The sequence below is a fragment of the Syngnathus acus genome, chromosome 4 (genome assembly GCF_901709675.1).
Source record: "Syngnathus acus chromosome 4, fSynAcu1.2, whole genome shotgun sequence".
In the NCBI taxonomy this organism is placed as follows: Eukaryota; Metazoa; Chordata; class Actinopteri; order Syngnathiformes; family Syngnathidae; genus Syngnathus; species Syngnathus acus.
Window position 1 is genome coordinate 2,046,259 of NC_051090.1, and position 10,587 is coordinate 2,056,845.

The 10,587-nt window shown below is 39.4% G+C and overlaps 3 protein-coding genes and 1 long non-coding RNA gene across 4 annotated transcripts; 1 reads left to right on the top strand and 3 right to left on the bottom strand.

Moving 5' to 3' along the window:
• Nucleotides 1-451: 451 nt before the first annotated feature.
• On the bottom strand, nucleotides 452-3,297 carry ddx49 (DEAD (Asp-Glu-Ala-Asp) box polypeptide 49). The gene is made up of 13 exons (XM_037250403.1): nucleotides 3,037-3,297; nucleotides 2,755-2,878; nucleotides 2,490-2,575; nucleotides 2,296-2,417; nucleotides 2,035-2,222; nucleotides 1,830-1,970; nucleotides 1,646-1,721; nucleotides 1,503-1,579; nucleotides 1,331-1,428; nucleotides 1,169-1,243; nucleotides 1,004-1,092; nucleotides 831-902; nucleotides 452-723 (listed from the first exon to the last, which is right to left on the bottom strand). The coding sequence occupies exons 1-13, from the start codon at nucleotides 3,149-3,151 to the stop codon at nucleotides 568-570; spliced, it is 1,419 nt and encodes a 472-aa protein (XP_037106298.1). The 5' UTR covers nucleotides 3,152-3,297; the 3' UTR covers nucleotides 452-567.
• Nucleotides 3,298-3,394: 97 nt separating this feature from the next.
• il12rb1 (interleukin 12 receptor subunit beta 1) lies at nucleotides 3,395-6,794 on the bottom strand. Its single transcript, XM_037250404.1, has 13 exons — nucleotides 6,530-6,794; nucleotides 6,309-6,445; nucleotides 6,196-6,235; nucleotides 5,915-6,037; nucleotides 5,747-5,823; nucleotides 5,446-5,680; nucleotides 5,242-5,373; nucleotides 5,028-5,126; nucleotides 4,779-4,934; nucleotides 4,532-4,687; nucleotides 4,359-4,434; nucleotides 4,162-4,243; nucleotides 3,395-3,832 (listed from the first exon to the last, which is right to left on the bottom strand). The coding sequence occupies exons 3-13, from the start codon at nucleotides 6,200-6,202 to the stop codon at nucleotides 3,563-3,565; spliced, it is 1,413 nt and encodes a 470-aa protein (XP_037106299.1). The 5' UTR covers nucleotides 6,203-6,235; nucleotides 6,309-6,445; nucleotides 6,530-6,794; the 3' UTR covers nucleotides 3,395-3,562.
• LOC119122179 lies at nucleotides 5,919-9,354 on the top strand. The gene is made up of 2 exons (XR_005097810.1): nucleotides 5,919-5,996; nucleotides 8,761-9,354. It is a non-coding gene; the product is annotated as an uncharacterized LOC119122179 (long non-coding RNA).
• On the bottom strand, nucleotides 7,471-10,002 carry LOC119122178. Its single transcript, XM_037250406.1, has 5 exons — nucleotides 9,781-10,002; nucleotides 9,120-9,440; nucleotides 8,824-8,970; nucleotides 8,160-8,197; nucleotides 7,471-8,093 (listed from the first exon to the last, which is right to left on the bottom strand). Exons 1-5 carry the CDS (start codon nucleotides 9,836-9,838, stop codon nucleotides 7,947-7,949), a joined length of 711 nt encoding a protein of 236 aa, XP_037106301.1. The 5' UTR covers nucleotides 9,839-10,002; the 3' UTR covers nucleotides 7,471-7,946.
• Nucleotides 10,003-10,587: the final 585 nt, after the last annotated feature.

Sequence of the window (10,587 nt, forward strand, 5' to 3'; positions counted from 1 at the left end):
GCTTCAGTGGAATTTTGATGAATCCAATGCAGATTTAGCTGCGTTGTGGAATTCCTTAGCTTGTTGAATTCTACTTGCTTTTGTTGTTTATTTTTGCTCAGTCGTGTGTCTGCTTTTACTAGTTTGTAGCAACGTGTTGCCATGAGGAATGATTTTAGATTCTCAGACTGCTTGTGGTTCTAGTTTGATCAAGTATAGATTTCGTTTTTACCTTTTGTCACCAAGTTGTGCTTGATCTGTTTCTTACATGTAATGGCTTTAAAAAAAATAAAATATCGCTTACGTTTTGTCATCGGAGCCAACGTGTTTGCATCGTGTAATGTGTAGTGAACTTTTGCAGTCTCATGAATTGTCAACATCTAAGTGAGTCATCCATCAGTGGGATGTAAATATGAAGTACAAACGAGCAGTCTCATTTCTTGTGAAGTGATAGAATGAAAATACTGCCACGAATTGATAATTTCATTTATTATATAAAATAAATGTCATGTTGATTTGCAGACAGTCACAAATATGAAAGTATTTGATATTGCACAGTAATAAAAGAGCAAACCACCCCAACAAGTGTCAATCTGTTCCTTGTTTTGCCTTTTTCTTATGTGTGCTGTTAAATTTCCTTTTGAGCTGTCCCTCAATGTTCTTCTGGATCTGCTCTTTGAATTTCTTTCTCTGGCGCTTGAGCTTCTCTAGTTCTGCTTTCCTCTTTGCCTCCATGTCTGGATCCTGGAATCAGACAAACCCCCAAATCGGAATTGTGTTACCATAGTTTCTTTTCTTTAGAACCAATACAGTAAACTGAATGTACACTGAAGTGTTTAAAAAAGACTTACCTTTCCTTCCAAGATCATGTCTTTCCTCTTATTGATCTCCTTTTTTTCATCAAAATCTGTAGACTCCAGCCTCTACAAAAAAAACACAATACGACAGGCCATCGTTTTCATCTGCAGTAAAACGAATGCATTTATATTAGGTGAAAGCTGAAGACATGATGCAAAGCGCTTACTATTTCACACTCTCGTTTGGTCACGTTGACCTGCGTGAGGATCTTCAGGACTTCTTTCTCTTCCACTGCAAACTCCTTCATTTTAGTCTCTGAAGAAAATAAAAAAAGACAATGAATTGACCAGACAGCAAATTAAGAGTTTGTGTGGACTGTTTAACGACTTACGACTTTGTTCTTCAATGGCGTGGACGAGATGGATGTCGTACTGTGTCACCAGTGTGATGGACACCCCGTTCCTGCCTGCAGAGGAACAACAGAACACCTCATGAGACTCGGTCAAGGTGAGGAATTGTCTAATTGTTGCACAAGCGTTGAAATGGTGACTACCTGCTCTGGCTGTTCGGCCCACCCTGTGGATGTAAGTTTTTGGCAGGCCGGGGGTGTTGTGGTTGATGACAACCTGTACAGTTGGAATGTCCAAGCCCCTATTGCAAAGTCAAAAGGTGAGTGAGTAAGAAATGAAAAATGAATCACCAAGTGCTGTAGGGGAGCTTCTTACCTGGCAGCTACATCTGTGGCGATCAGGATTTTATAGACGCTGGCCTTGAACTTGGCCAGATTGGCAAATCGTTGTTTCTGGAATTGCAAAAGAGGAGAGCTCACCTCACAGCTCACACATCTTTCTTTAGAGTTGTTTCTCACCTGTTTCATCATCGAGTGGAGGTTGATGGTAGGGAAGTCAAATTGGCGAAGCATCATGGTGAGGACTTGACAGCTCCTGTGGGAAATCAAAACCGCGTCTTTTTGGACCGACCGCAAAGAAAATCGGTACACACAAAGCAATCCATTTCAGTGTCCCCCCCACTAATCTGTTTTGAGATCTTACTTGCACGTGTTGGTGAAGATAATGACGGACCAGTCGTCATGCTCGTCCGTGAAGGTCTGGATCAGGTGTACCAGGTAGGCGTCCTTCACCTTCTCCGGAGTCAGAATGTACCTCTGGTCCAACTCCTCCACCGTACGCGTCCTGGTAACGACATTGACTCAGAGTAGCGTTCCACCACGCGCCACGTGATTTGCAGGACGCTTACTCGGACGTGCTCTCCCAGAAGAAGGGTTTGTTCATGGCGATGCTCTTCAAGTCCTGCAGCGTGTCGGTGAGCGTGGCGCTGAACAGAAGAGTCTGCCGTTTGGCCGGCAGCACCCCGAGGATCACCTCCAGGTCTTTGGTGAAGTCTGTGCAGCCCTGCTCCAGCAACCGGTCTGCCTCATCCAAGATCTGCCAGATAAAATGTAGGACAAATATTTAATTATGATAGGCTTTAATGATCCATCTTTTTGGATCAACTCACCAGGAACTGGATCCTCCTCAAGCTGAAGGTGTTGGAGCTCCGGATGTGGTCGGCCAGCCTACCAGGTGTGGCTACCACCACGTGAGGCTGGTTGGAAAGCTCCAGGGCCTGGCTCACCATGTCTGTTAATGACACAGAACGTCACCAATTCTGCATTTGGAGCCTACGTTGCTGCTGGCACAGACCGCTCGTACCCATTCCACCCACGACGATGCAGTCGCGCAGACCCAGCGGCTTCCCCAGGACTCGAAACTGCTCCGCGATCTGGTACGCCAACTCTCTGCATCACAACACAGTGACACTCGTAATATTAACAGACTGATCAGCACTTTTGTATTCGGTGTGAGGTCTGCCACCTTTAGAAAAGAAAATCCTAAATTGAAAACATGAGATGAAGACGTGGATATTCCTTTAAATGACCCAACAGTGCAGCAAGTGTGAACCAGCAGCAGCACCAACCTAGTTGGCGTCAGCACCAGGCAGAAGATGCCATAAGGGTCATCTGACAGTTTCTGTAGCACGGGAAGCACAAAGGCTGCTGTCTTCCCACTTCCGGTTTTGGCGCAACCCATGCAGTCGCGACCTAGGTGCAAACAATATTTTATTTATTAGTTAGATGACACCATTGTCTAGCATGTCATCATCGTTTGGGTTTGAGAAACATCGTTTGAGACAACAGTCCTGTAAGTGTGCAAACTATACACTCAAATGAAAAGTTGTTCGTATTTATAGCTGTCTTACCTTCTAGAATAGCTGGCATGCATTTTTCCTGGACAGCAGTCGGTTTGTTGATGCCTAACTGCTTACACTGCTTAATGAGCCAGTCAGAGAGCCCAAGCGACGAAAAGTCACTCATTTTAGAATTTTAGAATCACTCCCCGAAGCTTTAAATCCGCGCGAATAACGAAAAAATACCAACACGCGAAAAGACAGAAAAGTTTAGTTGAGCTAAGACAGCATCATGTGCATTTTTCACGAACACAACATGGAGGACTTTCTTCTTCGTCGTAAAATAGCAACTGACGAAAGGTTGAGGATACACACGGGCTCCTCTAGTGGCCAAAGAGTGAACGTGCAAGACATAAAATCAGAGTCCCACCCTTTTTTATTTGCTCCAGTATTTATTCAAAGTTTATGATATGGGGACAAACGGCTCACCCTTCTGTGGTTGAAAATGACTTGCTATGACACATAGAGTCAATTCAAATCAGATAGTGATTGAACATTTCTGGAGATAACAAACATGTCAAAATAAGAGCCAGTTAATTTAACATTCGTCCGTCTTCATATCAAAGATCAAGCCTTTCCTGTAGCGCAGCAAGGCAAGCACATCTTCTTGTTCCATGTTTGTCATTTCCTCCTCTTTGGAACTCCTCAATGCTTGTTGGGTAGAAGAAAGGCTCAGAGCATCATCTCTTGTCCTCTTGATGTCAATGTTCAACGACATGGTGGTCTCCTCTAAATCTTTCTCTTCCTTTGGAAGCAACTTGTGCAGTGTCACTTCATTCACCACCTCCTCGTTCTCCTCCAGCATATCCTGTTATTGGTCAGGATATGTTCTGGTCAGTGTTCTCCTCGCTAAGTCAAAACCAAAAGTGACAGTTGTCTCACTTCTTTTTTTCGGCAACGGCAAGGACTTTCGTACCTTTGCCTGCCTTCCTGAAATATGTCAGCAAAAACTACCTGCCTGTTCTCTTCTGACTTTTGAAATGAGTCTTTTTGAAAGGTCACACAATGTCACATGCAGGTTTTCAAATCCCCTTTATCTTTTATACTCAGCATCATCGCAAAAAAAAAATCTGTTGGTAAACTTTATAAAATAACTAAAATTATAAAGATAAAAAAATTCTATAAGTAGAGATTTACCTGATGGACTGATTTTCCCTGATGAGCAGCAAACTCCAAAATAGGAGGCTTTGGTAGTGGAACAAGTATCTTCTTTTTCATTCTAAAACATGAGGAACAAATGTTCACGCTTTAATACTAACTTTATATAAATAAAATAAAAAAAAATATTTTTTAATTTATATATAATATATATATATATATAATATATCACTCACTTTTTCCAGGTACACGAGCACACCATTAAAAGAAAGATGAACAAGAATGCCATAACCAAGGCAAGTATTAACCATCCTATTTGTAAGAGAGGGGGGGGGGGGGGGAGCAATATTAGAAAAGTACCCCATCAACATGCATATTACATACAGTATGTAAATAAATGTTCCGGTACCTTTCATAAGATTCAGTGGTTGTGTTTTGAGAGTTACTGTGGCCTTTGGACCTTCTCCAGCTTTTGTAACTCCAGCTACAGTAAAGTTGTATTTTGTTACAGGTGTTAAATTTTCCACACGGTATTCTGACAAGGAAGCTGCTGCAGTGTGACATTCTGGAATAAATATATCCAGTATACACTTATACAATTGAAAAACGTTGAGAATGTTTCGTGATATTTTGGGTGATGTCAGTCATGTACTCACCAATGTGCTCCTTCTCCAAATTTATTTTCAAACTGCACACATTGTAGTGTGTTAGGAAACCTCGTGCATCATCTTCGGGAATGGCTTTCCATGTCAGTGTAACAGAATTATGCGTTTCATTGAAGGCCAAAAGATCTTGAGGAGCTATTTTTGGAACTGAAGGAATGAAGATAATTTGAATTAAAAAAAAAAATACAGATTTTTATTGAGAGGATGACAAGACGGAAAAAAAAAACCTAATCAACTTACCATTTTCTTTTTTATAATAGACGCACATTTGAACTGTCTTTGGTTTCTCGTCGATGCACAGGTGCTCAAAGTAAATGTAACCCACGTAGTCCTTGATGCCTAGAAAACAAAAATGAATCATTTCTCTAAGCTAACGAGACAAAGTATATTGAGTTTGTGAAAAGTGTACACTTTTTTATAGTCTTGTTAGCCTAAAATTTCTTTCATAACTTACTCTTTCTAAAAAGTTTCTTGTCTCTTTTTGTCTTCCTTGCCACGAGCTTCAAGTCTCCATCTTGAAGCTTGTACCACTCGAGACAGTGATTAGTCTCGTTCCGTTTTGCATCCACTAGTTTTTTATTACAAGCTGCAAAATACAAACGACAGTATTTATGACAAGACTTAGTAAACATTTCCAAATTGACTTTATAACTTGTACGTTTTAAATGAGGAGCTGGTTCTGCTGGTATGTGTACGACGGCTACGGGGGAGGAGCCTGCTGCGTTTCTGGCGATGACGGAGAAGTTGACCGGAGAGTAGGACACGTAGTCTGTGTATTCTGTCTTGTCGGTGGGACGGATCTCCTCCTCCTTCTCACAAGGACATCCCTCGGAGGTTTGTGTGTCCCTCAGGATGTATGACACACTGGGTACTGCTGCTGCATGGTCAACTGGCTAAAAACCATCAATCAATAATGAATTAGATTTTTTTTGGTGTTAATCATCCAAATTTGGACTTACCTTCCACATGAGCGTGACCTTCCGTGCACCTTCTAATTGTTTCAACGTCACATTGACCTCCAGCTTATCTTCAAGCTCTGCAGTGGAAAAACAATGGAGCAGTCGAGATGACTTCTCCCAGATAAATACAACAATAATAATACATTTAAAGACATATTGTGATGTCACCTGCAGGTACAATGATGAGTGGAGACCATTCACTCCACAGGGGGGTGCGGGTCACCGTGGTCCGATGTCGGAGCTTAACCTGGTAAGATGTATGCTTCTGCAGGGTCTCGAAAGCTAGCTGATCTGTTTAGGAAATACAATAAAGCTATGGAATAATGTATTTGATATTTTCAAATATCTTTGCATAAGGACTGTCGTCACTGTAAGTTACTTAATGTTAGTCATCCATCTGACCAAACCTTCCTAATTCGAGACTTTTGTTATTTTTGAAGAACACTCACATGCCATCTTACTGGGCCTGAATTCTGTGGTGTTCACTTTCTGTAAAAGAAAAAAGAGAACTTATTATTACAATAAGAAAAGATGTAAATTGGAATCTGTCAAGAACAAGAACCTTTTTCCAAGACTTGGTTTCATCTATTCGAAACCAGACCTCAGCCAAGGCCGGGTATTTCTCTGCAGCCTTCCAGGTCACATTGAGGTGGTTTTGAAACCAGGTCACTGAAATGTCTTCTGGTGCTTCAAATTTAACTGTCGTTGAGAAGCAAAATGAATGTCTGCTACGATAATTATAATGGTAAGAAAGCAAAGCAACCTGAAATGCAGCGTTCTCACCTATTTGGTTGAGTATACCCGAAGTTTTGTTCGATTTGCACACGGAGCCTCCCACGTGAGCTTCCACCCAAAATTCAACACGTCGAGATGTGATGAGCTTCTCCTCAATGATCTGAGTGTGAGTCTCTCTTATCTTAAAGCTGATGTCATGATCGATTTTACTGAAGAAAACAAGTCATGTTCTCAGAATAGGAGATGAATGGGCACGTTAAAAAAAATTCACCATGTTGACAACTTTACCGATAAGTATGTATCAGAAGTTATTATCATTATTACATCATATTGAGTTATCATGTAAGTTATAGTCGTGGACAAGCCACCCTGACACAAAACTATGTATATAAAAGCAATTAAAAAGTACATTTTTCATCAAATCATCATTTGGCATGCACTTATTGGCCACAACCAGCAGGGGCGCTGTTAGTTCCACATTACACATACAGGAGCATCTTAAAGAGAAAGTGTGCAAAATGTTTTCATTTTTCAATGTTCATTCATTTAAAAAAAAAACAGTTCATTGTCTCCAGGCAGTATTATTCACTGTGTTGTTCAAAACAACACTGAAAGTAGTATTTCAAAAATGCTTATTGAATAATAGATAGCATATTATTTTTCCAATACTTTCACACATCAATATTTACTTCTATTTAACTAATACTTCAATTCTTACTCAAAGTGAAGTTTAAATGCCACATCTCTGCGTGTTGTATTCATTCTCCATTCGCAGTCGTAAACAGTTGTCTCGCTGTTTCGTCTGAAGCACTGAGGACTTGAAAGAGGCTCACATTCTGACCCAAACAAATCATTTCAGGATGAAGTTTTCAGAAGAAATCAAATTCAAACTGCTGTGTCAAATTAGCAAAGTCTACTTAAGAACAGATGTTCTCTAGCCAACCGTATATTGATCCCATGAAAGAATATGACAAGAATGTTCATTTACCTTTGCCGGAACTTGAAGTAAACACGAGGAACATCGAAATACATCGCAGTAGTGAAGTCCAGCCCAAAGTTTCCATGAGTTTCAGAGATAACACCTTGCATGTATGTGTGTATGAGAAGAGAGCGAGAGCGAGGTGTTCCATTTCACACAGGTCGGTTTCTCAGAAATGTCACCGGTTTCAGGTCTTCACAAAGCGCAGAAGAAAGCCACAAGTGTCAGCAGAAAAACAACAAACCTTTTGTGATACTGCCGACTTCCATACATGTGTATTTGTCACACCACCCGCCCACACAAGCATGTAGAGACACACACTTTCTCTGTGAACACTTTCAATTTCTATCTTTATTTCTGGTTTTCAACAACATTAAAAAAATAATGATAAAAATGAAACGGTTGACACCTCCTGAGCATTATCATGTATGAAGTTGTAAATATAGCGTATATACATTTATACATTTTCCAAAGCTTTGCTCACATTCATTTTTGATAAGGGGGGAGATAAACCTTGACATAGTCGGTATTGTTTGGCTTGTCGGTCAACACCGTGAATTCTTTTTTAGGAAAGTCCAGCACACTGTAAGCGAATTCAGCCTGGAGCATGTTATTCGATGACACGGTTGCTACCTAAGATGAGAGCAAAAATGAAAATGAAACATTTGGTTTTAACATGTTCCCAGAATGGCTTCTCACCTGTGTTGAGGGAGAGGAGTTTTGATCTGCTTTATTGACTGAAATAGAACAAAAGTTGAGCAAATCACTAAACATTCAAACATATTTTTCTTTCATTCATACGATTCTACCTAATATTTTGAAGTTGCCATATCATGACTCAGCAGATCATTATTTTTCTCGAAAAAAAACAAAGTCCTGTCATTTTTATTCCAAAAATAAATCACAGAATTTTGTATCTAATATTTAATCTAATTATTATTATTATTACTAGTATTGTTGTTGTCATTACATCATTCTAATGTCGATGGATTCTTCTGTCAATTGCGAACTGATTTATTAAATTGATGAATCGCATCTTGAAGAGATAAAAGCATATGTTGCAGGTAAATACTGCATTGTTGTGACATTTGAAATTCCTCCAGTAATGAGGACATGTGGTTTTTCGTCTACATGTTTATAGTCCATGAGTGGGCCTGTGTGGTTAGCTGTTCAGGTTAGAGAACAGCTTTAAAAGAGTATAAAATATCATCAAAATATTCTTAAACATAAAATGCAGGGTGTGCATTGACATAGTCAAGTTGGATTATTGACTGTAAATGTTGTTCATGCATATTCACAGGTATGGAACCTTGGCTGGTCACCAATAAATCAACTCCAGAACTGAAGTAACTCAAGTCCATACCTCGAGCTCGGACATAACACCTAAAGAACCAGGCCAATGTTGCCGCCAACGAGATGACAGGTAAGACCACAAGTACAGTGATGGTTGTAGTGGAAAAAATGCTTGGCTGATATTCGGTTGTGTTTCTGTGCTCCTGCTCATGAGGAACTGTGGGAGTGGAAAGAAAAGGTGAGACTGAGTTTTTGGGTTGAAGCTATGTTTACTCCACTATGTTGGATATTTCTAAAGCAGGTAATTATGGAATTGTTTTTTCATAGAAAAGGGAAAATTATAAACAATATGAAATATACGCTTACCGGTTTTGTTGCTCTTTTCTTGAACGATCAGGTGCACTTTGTTACTTTCCTCGGGCGGTTCGCTTTGTGGGAATAAAGTGGCCCTGTATGTGCCATTGTGCTCTTCCGTAAGGTTTATAATTTGGAAAAATACGAAAGAATTTTCAGAGTAAATGTCGAATCCGTGTTTTTTTGCGCAACCTTTCCATGGACAGTACTCTGCCATTTTTTCGTCGACTAAATAAACTGCAAAATGGCTGCTATTTGTGATGCTGGTGTTAAATGTGAACCGAAGGGTGACATCGTGGCCCAGGAGCCCCGTGACCTGAGCTCGGCTGCAGCCTGGACACAATGTGGAGACCGATTGTTGAACAAAACAAATACTTTTGAATGATCTTTTAGTGCAAATAATGCTTTTAAATTTGAGTAAAAATGCATGTTTTTTTTAAAAATTATGATTAAGGTCAATCAATGTTTCCAATATCTTATCGATTCACTGTATATTTTTTTTATTTTAATCTTTATAATTATTATAATAATATAACGTCAATTTAATTTTCATAATATTAGTAAGCTTCCTTTCATTTATTTACTTTGCTTTAAAAAATTTAACCGTTCTTTTTGTAAATAATTGTCGTGTTCGAACGTAGCACACTATCACGACCAAAAGAAAAAGACTCACCATTGATGATCAAGTGCGTTGCTATCGTCAAAACAAACCAAAGGGATTTAGGCACCATATCCTTGACCTTATACGTGTACTCTACCAACCTTCTGTCTATGCATTTAATCTTTTAAGTGTAAATGTCTAGTTCAGCTTGACAGGAAGAGTCAAGTGTCAAGAGGAACCCTAACCTCAACTTGGCACCTCCTGCTATCTGAGCAAAAAGGTCGAGGACAACAACTTGTGTGCTTATTCGAACTACGATGTATCATCGTAAATAGAATCCCAACATTGAACTTTATGAGTGTGTTTACGGCGTACGTGTCGTTACAGAATGTTGGTAGATGGTGATGGCAACTAAATGATTTATTATTTTCTGTTTCTCAATCAATAATGTTGCAAATTTGTTTTATAGTACGTCTAGATTTGAGCCATAACTTTATATTAACATTTTGGGCAACCTTTTACTTTAGATTGATTTTAAATAAACAAAACAAAGCGGAACTCATAATAAAGCTTTTAGCAAGCCTCCCAATTCAACAACTTGACAGTTAAAATCTTTAAATAGTTGCTTTAAATACAGTTGTACACTTGTTTAAATGTAGTTGTTGTATTGAATGTCTTAAATGAATTTAGATTATTTGATTATAATTTAGACTACTGAAAAAATGGTCTAAAAATAGTACTAGACAAACCAAAATCTAAATTTTCAGCATGTTGTTTTGATAGCGTTTGAGATGGCAAAGGCCCCGCGGTTTCCTTTTGCGCCCCCTTGTGGTCTTATCATGCAAGTTAACGGAGCTGCCCTGCGGTTTTTGTTGCTCA